This window comes from Thunnus albacares, chromosome 10, assembly GCF_914725855.1.
Source record: "Thunnus albacares chromosome 10, fThuAlb1.1, whole genome shotgun sequence".
Taxonomy (NCBI): domain Eukaryota; kingdom Metazoa; phylum Chordata; class Actinopteri; order Scombriformes; family Scombridae; genus Thunnus; species Thunnus albacares.
Window position 1 is genome coordinate 24,144,532 of NC_058115.1, and position 19,404 is coordinate 24,163,935.

A 19,404-nucleotide genomic window follows, 5' to 3' on the forward strand; every position below is an offset into this window, starting at 1 on the left:
AATTTCACAGTAACACAACGATCAGTTTTCAAACACAAAATTTTGTGTTAATACAATTAAGGACCAAAGAAAACATTGATATGATGAAGATGATAAAGATGATATGTAAGAAAGGCAACAATAATGTGTTATAGACTATGATAGTCCTAACTGTGTCAACAATAAAGTAATTTTTTTGAGTAAGGGTTAATATTTAATATTTAGCCAAGATAAAAAAAAAAAATACTACAAAACAATCACAAACGGATGCAAGTGCTCAATATTATCAACAGTATCATCATTTAACTTGAGAGTACAAGTAAACTGGGAATCGTTAAGCAGAAACGGAATCAGAATTGATAAAATTCAGACGATACTCAACCGTAGAATACACACAGTCCTCTGAAAACTCTTTCTTCTTTCTTCCTCTCGTTGCTTTTCTTTCTGAGAAATTCAGTGCAGCGTAGTTCATTCTGTCATCAACTTCAGTCTGTCCAGGAAATAAAATGGTTACATATATAAAGTGATATATATACGGTGTCTTTAATGGAACAACAATACATTAAATTTTGTTTTTTCACTCACAATATCATTTACCGGTTGGCGCAAGTTGTCATGTCGAGCTTCTGAAATAGTGCTTTCCATTCCTAAAGATGAATGAAATCATAAAAATAAGTATTTGATAGATAAAGGAACTTAATCTGACTTTTTAGTAAGAGTATTATGTCATAAAATAAAAATCGTAAAAGTGGACATTTTCTTTGATTATTCATATAAAATATAGTCAGAGAGTTTAACAAGGTACACAAAGGAAAAACAACCTCTATGAAGACTTAAATGTTTGTCTTTTGAATGCATGTTGCTGCTATTGTTCAAAAATTCATTGATAATATACAATATGACATGATTTTACCCAAGAACCTATACTGTAAAGGTTTGTCCAAACTTGTACATAAATTGTATAAATAAATTAATATGTCATACATCAGAACATGTTTTCAATCTAAAAGAAGCATTTAGTTTGTACAACACTTACCTTTATATTGTTCACATACTCTTAGACTTCGGTTGCAGATGAAGACGACATTTGCAACAACAGAAATGGCCAAGCAGACTGTTGATATCACTATTCCAATAAATAGTGAATGTGTTGTTTGCACTAGAAAAAAACACACAAAAAGAAAGATGTATCAATGTCTCTTAAAGAGACTTATCAATCATGATGTTATCAACGTAATTTGAGTAATACTTTAATTATTGAACACTAAATCATACCAAGTTCCAGTTTAGTTCCATTTCCAAATAATATCTCTCCACATGTGGCCACAGCACAGTAATAAGTCCCAGCATCAGAGGAGCTGATGTTTTTAGAGAAGCGATAGACACAGCTCTTTGGAGATGAGTGAATGCCAGTGTTATTGCTACATTCATCACGACTACTTCCATCAGTGTAGATGAAGTCTGGGCGAGATGCATTTGATCCAGCTCTGAACCAGTAAACACTGTGTACTCCTGGACACGTCTTGTTCTTGTAGTCAGACAGGATTGAACACTGGAGAGTCACAGAGTCTCCTGGACAGACTGGATCAGATACTGGCGGCCGCTGAACAACAGTATAGTTTGATGTCCTTTCAGTGTTTCCTATGCAATGCAAAACTATGTTAAAAATTAGAGACCTTCACACATTTTGTAAACTGGTATTGAAGTATATCTCAAACATAAATTCAAATTTTGTAATGAAATTGGGAAATTTAGCGACACTTAAAAGTTAAAGTAAAATAGATCACATTATTACCCTTTACTAATAAATATATCCCGTTCCATTCAGGATTAATCCACTCCATGGCTGCACAATGGTACATTCCCTCGTCTTCTTGGGTTGTCCTCAAAATGGTCAGGTTACTAAAATTCTTTTCAGTATGTACGTTCAATCTTGAGTGAGAAAACTCTGGTCCATACTGAGGTGTTCCAGATCCATACAGTTTCAGGATTAATTTCAGAGTATCACCGGCACTCTGCTTGTACCAGTAGAGTTGTTTAGTGTTTAAATCATAATTATGCAAAGTACATCTCAAGGTTGCAGGTTCACCAGATTGAACTGTGATCACTGGAATCAGTGCATCTGAATGAAATGAAAATATTGAATACACATTGTAAAGAACAATTATTGTATGATGTAGAAAATGTATTATGCAATAAGATGATATATGAACCTCCAAACATCTTGTTGGCAAATTCTTAGTTGTATAGAGAATGCACAGAATTAGATGGTACTTACATCCTTGATGAAGAACAAGCAGTGTTACCCATAACACGATCATCTTGACATTGTCTCTTGTTAGGAACCTTTCTGGTATTTCACTGAGTAAAGGAGGTGATGTGACGTGGCCACGACACTGAATGTCACACTGAGAAATGCATTTGATTGGTTAACACAGAAACAAGATTCAAAGTGCACTTCCTGTCACATTGATCTTATCCTGGTCTTTGTGAAGCACATTTCACCTCTCATTGTTCACCATTCACTCAGTCATTTTAATTATAATCTCAAAGATTTTTGATTTTATGAATTTTGGGAACTTTTCCATTACTGCTCTCATCTTGTAGTGCTTTTCATCTTTGGTTGGCATGTCCAGCTTCTGCCCTCACTCTGCATGTAGGTGCACAGCTCTGCAGCGAGCTAAACACACTTCCAACAGTGGTTGAAGACAGGAGTGGCCGGTGAGGGTTTTACTGGAACAAACTGTGAAAAAACAGTATCAGAAAGAAAATTCAATTAAAGCTGCAAGCAGCGATGAACGGGTCCTTGTACCTCATGTGCATCAGAGGGAGTGGCAGCCATTGTATCACTACTGGAGGACAGTTGATACAGCTCTGAATTCAGGATAATCGGACACTTTGTGAATGGGTAAAATATTATTTCCTGTGTGCAGTATTTGGTGCTGGAAATGACATATTGTAAATTGTGTATACAGTTGAGGAACTATGTGTCACTTAGGCTTCACTTCCTGTTGACCGTAGACAATACTACATAAGTGAAATATTAATGCATCAATACATTTACCTGATGAAAACTGACATGTATATACATTTTCATGAATATCGGACATTGTATGTAAGAGATAACTATCAGTTTCTGTGTCCACTATGTAGTGCTAGAGAACACCCACTAATTATATGTCATGTTATTGTATATCATGTGTAGACCACACCATGTAAATTTCATGTAAAATGGATGATATCAGTCACATAAGGTTGACTTACTGTTGTCAGTAGGTGGTGCTATGACTATGATTCAATATTGACATGTAGATGTGTTCAGGTCTGGACTTTGTGGCAGATTGGACAATGTAAAGTGGAGTTAAAACAACTTCCTGTTTCATATTTTGGGCAAAATTGACTGGCACGCCACACCAAAAATTTTCCATGAAAATTCAAAAGCTTTGCAATTTAGCATCACAAAGTTCTTTAGATGTCACCTACCAAATTTGAAGTCGTTCAGATTAATTCTCTCAGAAGATTTCATTAAAGTACAACCCCTGTAAATGGCTTCACTTTGCAAAAAAATTGCACAGTAAATTCAAATGTCTGACTTCCTGTTGGACTTAGGTTATGGCTTCAAGAGGCTTTTTTTAAAGTCTGGAGATGGTACATCTGTTCACCAAATTTCGGACATGTATGTCAAATTTAAAGGTGGGGGTGTCCTCGAGCCATTTTGCCAAACCCAGACCCAAGACCTATATCAGATATCAAGTTTCGCCACTTCTGATGCATGTGCAAAGTTGGTGAGTTTTTGAACAACCCTAGCACCTCAAAAATGCTAAAAGTATTGAGGCACTTTCATGCTCGGGCCCTAATGATATTGATTACAAATCAGTAAAAGACAAGATAGCATAAACAAGTGTCTGACTGAACCTACTGTCAAGACGAACTGGTACAGAAACAAGAAAACTGGACTGGATGGACTGGATGTATGATGAAACAAAGCATCATTAGTACAGATCAACATCAAAGAGGGTGTAATCAATACTGTGATAACAATGTGTTATGTAAGAGGCGTCACTCGAACCTTCTGTGAACCTTGGCTTTATGGGGCTTTGTAAAGAGTTTCAGGTCATTGTTTAAATCTCTGACTTGGAACTTTTCAGTTTTGGTTCACTTTCACCATTCTTATAGCGCCATTTTCAGCTGCAGTTTTCTGCAAAAAAGCACTAAAACGCTGCTGTGTACTACCTGCTCAGCACTAAATGATAAACAGACACAGTTAGTGACTAGCTGGTGAACATAGTGGAGCATTTATCAGCAAAAGAGAATGACAAACTGAGCTAAAAGAGATTGAATATTGGACTTACATTCACCATGTGTCCAGAAACATGAATCCAGATGAATGATAATGTTGCTCTGTAACTGCTGGATGTGTAAATAAGCAACTGGCTAACAAGTTCACCATATTAACTTAAAGTTACTACAGGAACTTTTAACTGGTTATGAAACAGTCTTATGATGCCTCTATATAATAATGTAATAATATTATAATACATAATATAGTATAGTATAGTATAGTATAATAAAGAGAGACAAGCCTATTTTAAGAAATCCCCTCATTCTGCTCCAATTTACAGTGCATCAGTCTGTGGTGAGAAAGGAGCAAAACCACATTAAAATACATAAAAATAAATGAATAAACTCATCAGTCAGTTTCCAGAATTAAGATGATATATGCAGGTTTTGACATTTAACTGTAAAATTCAGGCTAGATGGAGATTTTGTCATGCCTTATGGTTTAGGGGATGGATTTTGATGGGCTGTCAGGGTTTCTATTGTTCATGAAATTGCTCTGAAAGTGATGCCAACGATGCCCTTTAGTCAGTAAAGTAACAGTTGCTTAACACAGCCTCAGACAACTAGCTCAATGTGGTTCATTTTACCTGTATTTAGTTATACTCTCTATTTTAATATGTATATGTCATATGTAATTGTAAATTAAATTTGCAATAACAGTGGAGGCAAACAGGGACATATTTTCATTTATATTTTTAATCTAGGCTCCACTGGAATATCTCTGCATGATTTACAGTTAAAAAAAACTCCCTATTTATCTTATAGCGGCTCTTTATGCAGCCCCTCAGTTCAGCCTCTATCAGAGGCAGGCCGTTTTAGCTCCTGTCTCTTCAAGGCCCCCCTCAAAGATTTTTGAGGGGGGCGTGCACATGCACGTAAAGCTGCTGTGGCGCACCCTGGTTCCTTTGTTTACTTTGGCGGTAAACATTTGTCTGCTCGTATGAGTGTCTGTCGTGACTGAGGGAAAGGACACAGTGCATTTTGGCTGGCTGAACAGGGTAAGTTGGAGGATCTGCTTGGAAGTTTGGCCATGGCTTTGGTTTGAAATATGAATTTGTAGGTTGCTTTGTTATCAGAGAGTTTTAGTGCTAGGACCAAGTCATAGTTTGTGCTGTTAACAGGTGGGCTGGGTGATAGGTGTCGGTCCTTGTCTGCATAGAACTGGTAAAGTCCCTGGTAGGCTGTAGCAGTGTTCCCCTTTTGAGTTCGTTGGGTGATCTTTGTAGTGTTGTGGCCAGCGGGGTTGAAGTGTTGCTTGGGAGCACATCCATGGCTTCTGGAGGGTTGCTAGTTTGCTAGTTGCCCCCCTGACCCATTGGGCTTTAGCACATAAATACCAACCACAAGCTGAATGAAATTAGGGGGGAGCTTAGGTAGGGGAACTTGGTGTTCAGATAGTGGGGAAAGTCCAAACCGGCTGGGGCGTAAGCTTCTTAGTGTGCATGGGGAGACTTTGCTGTGTCTTGCTGGGCCTGCGTCAGCATAAAGTTTTTTGGTTGGCTGGTTGTAATTGGAGGAATTTGGAGTTGAAATGGCAGAAAGTGAGGCGTTTATTGCTGCTCCGTCCGAGGAGGCCTTGGAGAGGTGCACAAAAGAGCAGTTGCTTAGATTGTTATTCAGTGGTGGTGGGGGTTACATGTCTCAAAATGTCTCAAAGAAAATATTAAAGTGGCTTTGAAATCAAAACTAGTTGAAATGGGGGTTATGACAGCAGACCCAGAGGTGCTTTCTCCAGTTGTCACTACTATACTTGTTCAGATGCAAGGGCTGACTTTTGAGCAACAAAAAGAGCCTCTCTTGATCCAAATGGAACAAGAGAAATGTAAACAAGAGTTGGAAGTTAAAAAGCAAATAGAGGTGTAGATGATTTGCCAGCAGACACAGAGAGCAAGGTTAGAGCTGGAGGGACATCGTCTATCTCTGAGTTAAGACAGCAAGTGGTGCAAGCAGTGAGGATCAGGGTGGGCAAGTGCCAAGGTCTGGTGTGCATCCCTTTGATATTAGTGATTTGCGTTGCCAAAGTTAAATGAGAGGGACCTAAATGTTTTTTTGTGTTGTTTGAGCATGTTAGTAAGGTGAGGAACTGGCTTGATGCGGACTGTGTTTTAATGTTCCAGTGTGTTCTCACTGGAAAGGTACAGAAAGCTTATTCATCCTTGTGCCTAGAAGATAGCTCTAGCTACCACAAAGTAAAATCTACCGTGCTTAAGGCCTATGAGTTTGTGCCAGAGGTGTACCGCCATCGGTTCAGGTCTTGGGAGAAGAGAAATGGTCAAACATATGTTGAATTTGATCTGACAAACCATTTTAAATGCTGGTTTACTGCACTCGAGGTTGCTAATTTTAATGACTTGTGTGATTTGGTTATTTTGGAGTAGTTCAAAAATATGCTTCCAGGCCGTATTATGACCTACATTAACGAGAAAAAGGTCACCACTGCTGCTGAGGCTGCTGCATCAGTAGATGAATATGTGCTGCTCCATAAAAGCAGTTTTAGGAAGCACACTGCTGCACGTGATGACTCTGGATGGAGAGGGAATAACTCCCTGGAAGGCTGAGTGTCCTGCTTTACAGACAAAAAATAAGGGAGTAAAACCTAATGTGAAGCCTTCTGTGGCAGCTGCATCTGCTGGTACTGGTCGCACCTCTGAAGTGCCTTCCTCTAATGGTTGTGAGCCTGATGTTTTGGCTGCGCATGCTCCTTTCATTAGAGATGGTTTTGTGTCACTGGTGGAAAATCCTGAGGGACACAGGTGCATATGACTCTTACATAGTGGACTCTGTGTTGCGTTTATCAGCAGAAACTGACACTGGTGATCAGTTGTGGGATGGGTTTAACCATTTTGCCTATGCCCTTGCACAAAATGATCCTTAGCTGTGAGCTTGTGCAGGGTGAGGGGCTGCGGTGGTACAGCCAGAGTTGCCCATTGAAGGGGTTCACTTTATTTTGAGCAATGGCTTGGCTGGTAGCCAGGTTTGGGCTGAAACTCCTTCATCAACTGTGGTTACACTCTGTCTGGGTGACACTGGGGAGGCCGCAGTTTGATCGGGCATTTATGCTCTGGGTGGATGCCAGCCAGGTGGGAGCAGGTGCCGTCTTGCTGTAGGAGGATGACCAGGGGGTGGTGAGGCCAGTAAGCTTCTTTTCCAAAAACTTAAACCGTTACCAGTTTAATTACTGATAGATAGAGTGATAGAGAAGGAAGCGTTGGCACTCATTTGGGCTTTGCAGCATTTTGAAGTGTATGTAGGAGCAGGTGTAGCACCTCTTGTGGTTTATACGGATTATAATCTTCTGACTTTTTTACAGTCTCTCAGGAGCCCAAACCAGAGACTAATGAGGTGGTCTTGGTTTTTGCAGGCCTATGACCTGGACATTAGACACATTAAAGGAATAGACAACATCATAGCAGATGTGTTGTCACGTGCCCCTTTGCTCTGAGTTCTTGCCCGTGTGACCTCTGAGCCTACTGTAACGCCATTTCTTTCTGCCCTTTTGACTTCCTCCTGCAAGTGCCTGTTGTCTTAATCTGCTTCCCAGGTACTGGGGTTGCTGAGGAGGGGTGGGGGAAGCAGCAGGTGGATTCCATTGTGTGCACTGTCAGTTACTGTGTCTTTGAGGTGCTACAGGAGCTGATTGCAGGAGGCTATCAACCAGATTTGGAGCACCTGAGCCCAGTGCTCCACAGGACATAAAAGGCCCAGCTTCCAGCATGGCTTGCTCTCTCTCTCCCCGCTAGTGAATGTTTTGTTTTGCTTAGCCTTTTGTTTTACTTTTATTACACAACACCCTCCTCCACACCCATCCATGTGAACACTACAGATGCCACTGACTAACACACCTCACATCCTGAAGTTACTTTGCAGTTTATTTACTTACTTACTCTACAATAAATTATTTGGTATTTATTGGCATTTGGTGTCATTTCCTGTTTTTGGCATGGCCTATGGGTTGGGTTATTACACCTCTTAAATGTTGATCTGTACTAGTGATACTTGGTTTAATCATTCATGTAAGACGACGTAACTAGTTCAACATTTTATTTTTGTGAATCCAGTTTCCTTGTTTCTGTACTAGTTCTTTACAGTGTGTAAATGCATGTGATTGGTTGTCACAGAATCTACATTCAAAGTGCACTTCCTGTCACATTGATCTTACAGTATGTTTGGTATGACACTTGTTTATGGTATCTTGTCTTTTTCTGATTTGTAATCAATATCATCAAATATAATTTCTGATACTAGTTTTTCACACTTTAACTGATTGTTTCAGTAAAATCCTCACAGGCCACTCCTGTTTTCAACCACTGTTGGAAGAGTGTTTAGCTCACTGCAGAGCTGTGCACCTACACGCAGAGTGAGGACAGAAGCTGGACATGCCGACCAAAGATGAAAAGCACTACAAGATGAGAGCATTAATAGAAGAGTTCCCAAAATTCATAAAATAAAAAATCTTTGAGATTATAATTAAAATAACTGAGTGGATGGTGAAGAATGAGAGGTGAAATATGCTTCACAAAGAACAGGATAGGATCAGTGTGACAGGAAGTGCACTTTGAATGTAGATTCTGTGTTAACCAATCAAATGCATTTCTCTGTGTGACATTCAGTGTCGTGACCACGTCACATCACCTTTACTCAGTGAAATACCAGAAAGGTTCCTAACAAGAGACAATGTCAAGATGATCGTGTTATGGGTAACACTGCTTGTTCTTCATCAAGGATGTAAGTATCATCTAATTCTGTGTATTCTCCATACAATTAAGAATTTGCATGCCAACAAGATGTTTGGAGGTTCATATAGCATCTTTTTGCAATATATATTTTCTACATCATACAATAATTGTTCTTTACAATGTGTATTCTATCATTTCATTTCATTCAGATACGCTGATTCCAGTGATCATGGTTCAACTTGGTGAACCTGCAACTTTGACATGTGCTTTATCTCATGATGAGCTCAGCAGTAAAAAACTCTACTGGTACAAGCAGAGTGCTGGTGATACTCTGAAATTAATTGTGAAACTGTATGGATCTACAACACCTGTGTATGAACCAGATTTTTCTCCCTCAAGATTTGACATACATAGAGATAAGAATTTTAGTAACCTGACCATTTTGAAGACAACCCAAGAAGACGAGGGAATGTACCATTGTGGAGTTGTAGAGTGGACGAATCCTGAATGGAGTGGGACATATTTGTTAGTAAAAGGTAATAATGTGATCTATTTTTTAACTTTAACTTTAAAGTGTCACTAAATTTCTCATTGTCATTACAATATTTAAATTTATATTTGAAATATACTTCAATATTTATATAATATATAATTTTCAAAATGTGTGTGGAGGTCTCTAATTTTTAACATAGTTTTACATTGCATAGGAAACACTGAAAGGACATCAGACTATACTGTTGTTCAGTGGCCGACAGTATCTGATCCAGTCCGTCCAGGAGACTCTGTGACTCTCCAGTGTTCAATCCTCTCTGAATACAAGAACAAGACGTGTCCAGGAGTACACAGTGTTTACTGGTTCAGAGCCAGATCAAATGCATCTCATCCAGACCTCATCTACACTGACGGAAGTAGCCGTGATGAATGTAGAAATAAAACTGGCATTCACTCATCTCCAAAGAGCTGTGTCTATCGCTTCTCTAAAAACATCAGCTCCTCTGATGATGGGACTTATTACTGTGCTGTGGCCACATGTGGAGAGATATTATTTGGAAATGGAACTAAACTGGAACTTGGTATGATTTAGTGGTCAATAATGAAAGTAATACTCAAATTATGTTGATAACATCATGATTGATAAGTCTTTCTTGTTGGTTTGTTTTCTAGTGCAAACAACACATTCACTATTTATTGGAATAGTGATATTAACAGTCTGCTTGACCATTTCTGTTGCTGCAAATGTCATCTTCATCTGCAACCGAAGTCTAAGAGTACGTGAACAATATAAAGGTAAGTGTTGTAACAAACTAAATGCTTTGTAGATTGAACATTGACTATATTTTATCTGAATAATCAAAGAAAATGTCCACCCTAACAATTTTTATTTTATGACATTATACTCTTACTAAAAAGTCAGATTAAGTTCCTTTATCTATCAAATATTTATTCTTATGATTTCATTCATCTTTAGGAATGGAAAGCACTATTTCAGAAGCTCGACATGACAACTTGCACCAATCGGTACATGATATTGTGGGTGAAAAAACAAAATGTGTTGTTGTTCTATTAAAGACACCATATATATATCACTTTATATATATAACCATTTTATTTGCTGCACAGACTGAAGCTGAAGACAAAATGAACTACGCTGCACTGAATTTCTCAGAAAGAAAAGCAACAAGAGGAAGAAAGAAGAAAGAGTTTTCAGAGGACAGTGTGTACTCTCAAGTTAAATGATGATACTGTTGATAATATTGAGCACTTGCATCTGTTTGTGATTGTTTTATTGTGTTTTTTTTATCTTGGCTAAATATTAAATATTAACCCTTACTCAAAAAAATCACTTTATTGTTGACACAGCTGGGACTATCATTGTGTATAACATAGTATTGTCACCTTTCTTACACACCATCTTTATCATATCAATATTATCTTCGATTAATTGTATTAACACAAAATTTTGTGTTTGAAAATTGCTCGTCTCAATCTGAAATTACTTACTGCTGCAATAAAAATTCTTAAATGAAATGGCTCAAATGTTTTTCATGTGTAATACTAACTGTGTTTTGAGTCTAAATATCAATTTAAAAATAAGTATCACTAAGGTAAGATATAACAAATACAGCATAATAAATCTGTTTTACAGCCTCCATCTTGAAATTAGTTGTCCCAGCCACAAAATGCTTTGTCTTGTATTTTCCAGTCGTGTAGATCTGGCAATCCTGACAGTACATTATGTTTTTATCAAGGTCAAATACAAGCTCCTTACGACCTGATTGCCATTTGCCATTAAATGTCCTCATTTTATTCTTCACCCCTCCTTTGTTTTCATTTTTATCATCAGCCTTCCTCTTCTGCTAATTTTGTTTTTTTGCCCCATTCAAAAATCTCCACATCTTTAGCTAACTGACCTATGAAACTCATGGATAAATCAACATCAGTGGTACAGTTTGCATACTCATGGTCTTGTGCAGTGGGTTCTACCACACGCTATGTCCAAGCCAATGGTTGTATTACACGCAGGGCTGTTGTGGTAAATAAAAGCTTGGGTAAACCCTATCTTACCATTGTCATGGTATTGTGGCCGCAAGGCCTTATAGATGAATAAATGGACCATTTGGTCTCTATCTTAAAAACAAATCTTGATTCTCACACAGTCTATAGTTTTTAAGTCTGTTTATATATTTTGCCATGTTACAAACATTGATCTATATTAAACCTGGACACTATTTTCCCAAATTTTTGTGTGTAAGTGACTGATTGGGACAACAATTTTTGAAACTGGTCCAGTATTGACCGAGAACGCTGCAGCCAGCAGCTGTAATGTGATCCAACGGGGTGATTGCGCCCCGTCAATGCATGTCCACTAAAAGTGCTTGTTTTTGTCACTTAGAGGCTCAGATTGTTATTATAAGTGTGACAACATTATGGAAAGGGCCACACATAGAAATAAAACGTTTTTATTTACCCTTTGCTTGATCCAGTCTGTTTGTTATTGTGTCAAACCAAGTCTCACTCAAGGAGAAGTCTTGTTCTGAAATCTTGCAAGAGTTGAGTTGTTGTCGAAATCAACTAAATATTCAGTCATGAAAGAGTTGGAGAGAGGAGTGCTGGGAAGAATTTGTTGTGTTGGAGTACAGAAAGCAAAACTTAGTGTTATCTAAAAGATTTTCAGGGTCATGGCTGAATATTTAGCTGATTTTGATAACAACTCAACTCCAGAAGGGTTCAGAGCTGGTTGAGTCCTGGGTTTTTGACTTGCAGGGAGCATTTCTACATCCATTAACCCTCTAAAACCTACACAGACAAAGAAGCGCCTGGACATATTTTTTTCCCCAACTCTGAGCTTATTCTTTCAGTGAGTATCAAGTGTTATACATCATATGATTCAGGGGAACCTACCCTTTCTTTCTGGTGCAGTGTGAAGTCACCATCATGCATTACCTTTGTGTGAGAATATCATATTTAGAAAAAAAGAGAAAAACGCCCAGTGAAAAAACTTGTTTTGTTGAACAACTTTATAGTCAATCAGGGAATTTTTTTCAATGTGAAAAGTGCTATTCAGGTGTTTTGGAGCTCCATGTCAAGTTCACTCAAATTCTGAATAATGTAAGAAAAACACCTTTTTGAAGTCTGAGTGGGCCATTTCTAAACCTGCAGAGGTGGCTGCTCAGATCTGAGGCGACCAAGTATCTCAGCATATATAGGGAACATTTCAATATATAGTTCAACATACACACACATATATCTGATGTGAGAAACTCTTAACTGCAGAAGTAACCCCTGGCTGTAAATCACTGAAGTAGAGTATTATCATGATTCAGAAATAAAAATCTAACATAATATTCAACTACTTAAACAAAGAGTAAAAGCTAAAACTATCTTCACACACTTCACTCTTCATTCTGTTTGCCAAATAATTTGTGGGTCAAAAACAAAAACAATTAGCTGAAGAAGCTACAATGGAGTACTCTCTTATGTTGTGTTCACACCAAACACAAAGAGAATTTTCGCCTTGCATTACTTGTGCGAGTTTGAAAAATTCACTTCATGTTTGGTGTGAACACAACATTGGACCTATTAAGCTGTATTCAGACCAAATCAGGCGGTGCGGCAAAAATGCCAGTCCCCTCATTCATTTGAAAAGGGGTGGTGTATTTCGGCTGTGGGTGTTTTGGCTGCAGTGGCGTTGCACCGGACTGTGGCCGGAAAGTTGAGCCTAAGTCAGCTTTTGGAGAAACACAACCAGACATAACTGCGGCTACCCTGGCCAATCACAGCCAGAGATCAGACTGATCACAGCTGTAAACTCTGCCATGAGGGGGTACAAAGATGTTACTAGGAGGAGGGGAGGACATTTCTATTTGTTTGATAACAGCTAAAAGTAAAGTCAGACTTTGCTTTCGTCTGTCCGACTCATTTTAAAAAAGATGAGAGAAAGAGAGAGAGAGAGAGAGAGTATCTGTAGTCGAGCGAGCTGGAGAGTGAGTAAAGAGAGAGAGCACTGGTAGCAAGAACCAGATCAATAAAATGTTATTTTCTAATTGTTTCACAGCGGTTACGTTCTAAAGGACAAATAAACACGCCCACACACCTCTGCTCAACCCTGCGGCTGTATGCTGCACCAACTGATTTGGTCTGAATACGGCCTTAAGCAGGGAGGATGTCTGCAAGTCCATAAACAGTATTAACATTTCTTCAACTGAAATGTTCAAATAGCATTAATTGATTAATTTGATTCAAATAGGAAACCATGACTTCTTAATTTCAACATTAACACTTGATCTGGTACATGTTTTAAAGAGAAAAGAGTAGTTTGTGTTCTGTTTTGTTAAGTTTTCTTCTTTTAAACAGACACCAGGATCCAGATGATACTCTATTTCATTCTACAGTATTTATGTTATTTTATTCTGTATGTTGCCATTTATAAGTGTACTTAATATTTTCATGTTGCTATAGTGAATGTGTTTCAGACTCAAAACACAGTTAGTATTACACATGAAAAGCATTTGAGCCATTTAGTTTAAGAATTTTTATTGCAGTAGTAATTTCAGATTGAGACAACAAACAGTTTTCAAACATAAAATTTGTGTTAATACAATTAAAGACCAAAGATAACATTGATATGATAAAGATGATAAAGATGATATGTAAGAAAGGCAACAATACTGTGTTATAGACTATGATAGTCCTAATTGTGTCAACAATAAAGTGATTTTTTTGAGTAAAGGTTAATATTTAATATTTAGCCAAGATAAAAAAAAAATACAACAAAATAATCACAAACAGATGCAAATGCTCAATATTATCAACAGTATCATCATTTAACTTGAGAGTACACACAATCCTCTGAAAACTCTTTCTTCTTTCTTCCTCTTGTTGCTTTTCTCTCTGAGAAATTCAGTGCAGCGTAGTTCATTCTGTCATCAACTTCAGTCTGTGCAGCAAATAAAATGGTTATATATATAAAGTGATATATACGGTGCCTTTAATGGAATAACAATACATTAAATTTTGTTTTTTCACTCACAATATCATTTACTGGTTGACGCAAGTTGTCATGTCGAGCTTCTGAAATAGTGCTTTCCATTCCTACAGATGAATGAAATCATAAAAATAAGTATTTGATAGATAAAGGAACTTAATCTGACTTTTTAGTAAGAGTATAATGTCATATAATAAAAGTCGTAAAGGTGGCCATTTTCTTTGATTATTCATATAAAATATAGTCAGAGAGTTTAATGAGGTACACAAAGGAAAAACAACCTCTATTGAGAGATAAATGTTTGTCTTTTGAATGCACGTTACTGCTATTGTTCAAAAGTTCAATAATAATATACAATAAGACATGATTTTTCTCAAGAACCTATACTGTAAAGGTTTGTCCAAACTTGAACATAAAATGTATAAATAAATTAATATGTCATATATCAGAACATGTTTCAATATAAAAGAAGCATTAAGTTTGTTACAACACTTACCTTTATATTGTTCACGTACTCTCAGACTTCGGTTGCAGATGAAGACGACAATTGCAACAACAGAAATGGCCAAGCAGACTATTAATATCACTATTCCAATAAATAGTGAATGTGTTGTTTGCACTAGAAAACAAACCAACAAGACAGACTTATCAATGTTGATGTTATCAACATAATATGAGTATTACTCTCATTATGAACACCATTTCATACCAAGATCCAGTTTAGTTCCATCTCCAAATAATATCTCTCCACATGTGGCCACAGCACAGTAATAAGTCCCATCATCAGAGGAGCTGATGTTTTTAGAGAAGCGATAGACACAGCTCTTTGGAGACGAGTGAATTTCAGTTTTCTTTCTACATTCATCACGGCTACTTCCATCAGTGTAGATGAGGTCTGGGTGAGATGCATCTGATCCGGCTCTGAACCAGTAAACACTGTGTCCTCCTGGACATGTCTTGTTCTTGTATTCAGAGAGGATTGAACACCGGAGAGTCACAGAGTGTCCTGGAGGGACTGGATCAGATACTGTCGGCCACCGAGCAACAGTATAGTTTGATGTCCTTTCAGTGTTTCCTATGCAATGCAAAACTACGTTAAAAACTTGAGACCTCCACACACATTTTGAAAACGGTATTGGTGTATATTTCAAATATAAATTTAAGTATTGTAATGAAAATGGGAAATTTAGTCATGCTTTAAAGTTAAATAGATGAAGTTATTACCTTTTACTAACAAATATGTTCCTCTCCATACAGGGATAATCCACTCCGTGATTGCACAATGGTACATTCCCTCGTCTTCTTGGGTTGTCCTCAAAATGTTCAGGTTACTAGAATTCTTATGGGTATTTATGTCCAATCTTGAGCGCGGAAACTCTGATCCATACTCAGGTGGTGCATTTTGATGCAGTATGACAATTAATTTCAGAGTGTCACCAGCACTCTGCTTGTACCAGTAGAGTTGTTTAAAGCTGAACACATCATTAGGGAAAGCACATGTCAAGTTTGCAGGTTCACCAAGTTGAACTGTGATCACTGGAACCAGCGTATCTGAATTAAGTGAAAATATAGAATACATATTGTAAATAACAATCACTGTATGATGTAGAAAATGTATTACGCAAAAAGATGATATATGAACCTCCAAACATCTTGTCAGCATGCAAATTCTTAATTGTATAGAGAATGCACAGAATTAGATGATACTTACATCCTTGATGAAGAACAAGCAGTGTTACCCATAACACGATCATCTTGACATTGTCTCTTGTTAGGAACCTTTCTGGTATTTCACTGAGTAAAGGAGGTGATGTGACGTGGCCACGACACTGAATGTCACACAGAGAAATGCATGTGACTGGTTGTCACAGAATCTACATTCAAAGTGCACTTCCTGTCACACTGATCTTATCCAGTTCTTTGTGAAGCATTCACTCAGTCATTTAAATGATCTCAAAGATTTTTGATTTAATGAATTTTGGGAACTCTTCTATTAATGCTCTCATCTTGTAGTGCTTTTCATCTTTGGTCGGCATGTCCAGCTTCTGTCATCACTCTGCATGTAGGTGCACAGCTCTGCAGTGAGCTAAACACACTTCTAACAGTAGTTGAAGACAGGAGTGGCCTGTGAGGACTTTACTGGAATAAACTGTGAAACTGTGAAAAAAATAGTATCAGAAAAGAAATTTGATATCGATTATATATCAGAAAAAGTCAAGATACCATAAACAAGTGTCAGACCAAACATATTGTAAAGACGAAGTAGTACAGAAACAAGAAAACTGGATTCATAAAAGTAAAATGTTAAACTAGTTATTTTGTGTGGCTGCTAAACCTGTGCAAATGAGACAAAAATATTGTGTGTAATTCACAAAGCACTCGCAAAGGGTGAAATGCACTGCAAACTGCACTGCCCAGGAAATAGTGTCATGGTGCACCTGTTTCATCTGCATGTATGTAAATTAGGCAATATTTATACATTCAATGCAAAACTGGCCCCTTTCTATGCAAATAAGCCTTGTTGCAAAAACATTATAACTCACAAAGACCAGCGCTAATTGCCACACACAATTAGAGTGGACTTATTAGTGTCTTCAGATAGTTGGTATTAACTGCTCACATACTCACTCCTCACTCATTCTCTCTCTGTCTCCTCAAATCTTCAAGCTTGTGAGGCTTGAATGATATTGAATGATATCAATGGCAAAATCTTCAGTCAGACATTTGGGGGGATCAAGTGAGTACAGAGGAGTAGGCTTGTTTTGCACTTTCACTTGCATAAAAATAAAAATGTCTTGACAGCCCAGGATTCATCCACAAGGGCTTCTTAATTACAAACAAACCCACCATATAAACCTGGAATCTGTGTGTAACAGCTGTGCTGTAGGTGTGTAGCAGAACACAGAACATTAATTACCATCAGATCCTGACCAACGTGATGTTAATGAAGTTACGACTGCTGTGCCACATATGTAAATGCTCACAGCCTCTTTCTCAGTTTGGAGACGCACTTATCGTTTCAGCTGCTGTGTGATGCTGCAGCCAGCTGTGACACACAGCCAGCTGTGGGCAACAAACAGAGCATCAGTCCTGATGTTTCTGTGAAATCCCACATACATTCAGCGACACCTGAACAACATCATTGTAAGATTCAGTCATTAATTAACATCTCAGACCTGCCTGAGTCATATTAATAGCTATAGCCTATTTTGATGGATGTGTCAGCAGATTATGTTATAGACACGAAATACTATAGAAGTAAAAGAAACAAAACTCATGAAAGTTGGTTTGTGATTGTGGAGAGCTCTGTGTGTGAGCACTTCTGATTAAAGATGCGCAATTTGAGGCTTTTGTGCTCTCTGCAGTTTTCATTATGGACCAATCTGTGTGCTGAAATGTGGGGAAAATCCTGGAATACTGGAAACCACTCTGCTTACTCAAACAGACTCTCAGTGAGCTGAGAGCATGAACAGTCAGAGAGTGAGAGAGAGAGAGAAAGAGTAAATGAAGAGAGCGAGCGGCGGGGCAGCGAGAGCAAAGCACATTAGAGACATTAGAGAAATAAAACATTATTTCTAGCGTCATTCTCCACCAGTTTAAAAACTGCTAAGATCACTTTCTATCAGAACAAGATCTGTGGTGCCACAGAGGTTCGGAAACTCACTCCTCAATCCGCCTCCTCTTCCACCCTCCACTCTGCTCACTGCAGACATGTTTGCCTCATTTTTTACTGATAAGGCCTCTGCCATCAGTAACCAGTTCCCTGAGCCTGACCAACTCAAACTGCAGCTGCCAGCTAACAGGGACACATTCTCCTCATTCTCCACTCTGACTGAGGAGGAGGTCTCCAAACTTCTGCTGGACTCCTGTCCCACTACCTGTCCACTGGACCCAATACTATCCAACCTTCTACAGACAATTTCCTCCACACTTAATCCCACATTCACACATATCATCAACTCCTCACTTACGACAGGTGTGTTCCCTAACACATTTAAACAAGCTTGGGTCACCCCACTACTCAAAAAACCTACATTCAACCCAGCCCAGATTGTAAACTACAGACCGGTTTCACTCCTGCCCTTCCTATCAAAAACGTAGTGCACAGTCTTTAAACAAGTCTCTGAATTCCTTTCTTAGAACAACCTGTACAATCCGAGTCAGTCTGGCTTAAAGTGGGGTGACTCTACTGAGACTGCAATCCTGTCAGTTATAGAATCACTACATTCAGCTAGAGCTGCTGGTCAGTCCTCAGCTCTATTGCTGCTACATCTGTCAGCTGCCTTTAACATGGTTAATCACCAAATCCTCCTCTGCACACTCACTGAGCTTGGTATCTCAGGATCCGCTCAGGTTCATGTCCTACCTCTCAGGGAGATAGTTTAGAGTATCTTGGAGGGGAGATGTGTCCACAGCTTATCAACAGGGGTTCCTCAAGGGTCAGTTCTCAGCCCCCTTTTCTCCTCAATATTCACTGACTCACTTGGCGCAATAATCCGCTCCCATGGTTTCTCATACCATTGCTATGCTGATGATACCCTGTCGTTCCCGCCAGAAGACCACATAGTCTTGGCTCAGATCTCCTCATGCCTTGCTGATATATCGGCATGGGTGAAAGAATGCCGCCTTCAACATAAACTCTCTAAGACTGAGCTCCTTGTCATCCCAGCCAGTCCCTCTGTACAACAAGACATCAGTATCCAGCTCGAATCAACGCAACTCATGTCCACAAAGTCTGCCCTAAACTTGGGTGTCATGATTGATGACGAATTAACCTTTAAGGTTCACATGGCCTCAATTGCTCGGTCGTGTTGATTTTGTGGAGCTTTTTTCCTATGTTTATTCAAGAGCGTGGTATATCAATTGAGAGCATGATTTATTGATTTCGCGTTCAAATTTTGTAATATTGTCCCTCAAAACCCT

The 19,404-nt window shown here is 38.4% G+C and overlaps 3 protein-coding genes across 3 annotated transcripts in view; 1 reads left to right on the forward strand and 2 right to left on the reverse strand.

The window, feature by feature from the left end:
* On the reverse strand, positions 1-2,366 carry LOC122990743 (prostaglandin F2 receptor negative regulator-like). Its single transcript, XM_044364211.1, has 6 exons — positions 2,258-2,366; positions 1,775-2,101; positions 1,255-1,620; positions 1,016-1,138; positions 565-626; positions 1-469 (listed from the first exon to the last, which is right to left on the reverse strand). Exons 1-6 carry the CDS (start codon positions 2,298-2,300, stop codon positions 314-316), a joined length of 1,077 nt encoding a protein of 358 aa, XP_044220146.1. The 5' UTR covers positions 2,301-2,366; the 3' UTR covers positions 1-313.
* A 6,859-nt stretch (positions 2,367-9,225) lies between these two features.
* LOC122990097 lies at positions 9,226-10,933 on the forward strand. The gene is made up of 5 exons (XM_044363218.1): positions 9,226-9,319; positions 9,704-10,069; positions 10,161-10,283; positions 10,465-10,526; positions 10,617-10,933. Exons 1-5 carry the CDS (start codon positions 9,226-9,228, stop codon positions 10,731-10,733), a joined length of 762 nt encoding a protein of 253 aa, XP_044219153.1. The 3' UTR covers positions 10,734-10,933.
* Positions 10,934-14,046: 3,113 nt separating this feature from the next.
* Positions 14,047-19,404, reverse strand: part of LOC122990440 (signal-regulatory protein beta-2-like) — a 31,748-nt gene continuing 26,390 nt past the window's right edge. Inside the window, exons 5-6 of the mRNA XM_044363806.1 lie at positions 14,527-14,588; positions 14,047-14,433 (exon numbers count right to left, since the gene is read on the reverse strand). Of these exons, the coding sequence (XP_044219741.1) occupies positions 14,317-14,433; positions 14,527-14,588 (179 nt within the window). The 3' untranslated portion in view covers positions 14,047-14,316. The remainder of the gene's footprint in view (positions 14,434-14,526; positions 14,589-19,404) is intronic.

Bases quoted from the DNA above. Each gene is read 5' to 3' on its own strand.
- LOC122990097 (XM_044363218.1), top strand. From the start codon at position 9,226: ATGGTTCAACTTGGTGAACCTGCAACTTTGACATGTGCTTTATCTCAT. The intron at 9,320-9,703 runs GTGATACTCTGA...TACATTGCATAG, and splicing joins CTGGTACAAGCAGAGTGCTG to GAAACACTGAAAGGACATCA. The intron at 10,070-10,160 runs GTATGATTTAGT...TTTGTTTTCTAG, and splicing joins TGGAACTAAACTGGAACTTG to TGCAAACAACACATTCACTA.
- LOC122990743 (XM_044364211.1), bottom strand. From the start codon at position 2,300: ATGATCGTGTTATGGGTAACACTGCTTGTTCTTCATCAAGGAT. The intron at 2,102-2,257 runs GTAAGTACCATC...CATTTCATTCAG, and splicing joins GCTTGTTCTTCATCAAGGAT to ATGCACTGATTCCAGTGATC. The intron at 1,621-1,774 runs GTAATAATGTGA...TGCATTGCATAG, and splicing joins GATATATTTATTAGTAAAGG to GAAACACTGAAAGGACATCA.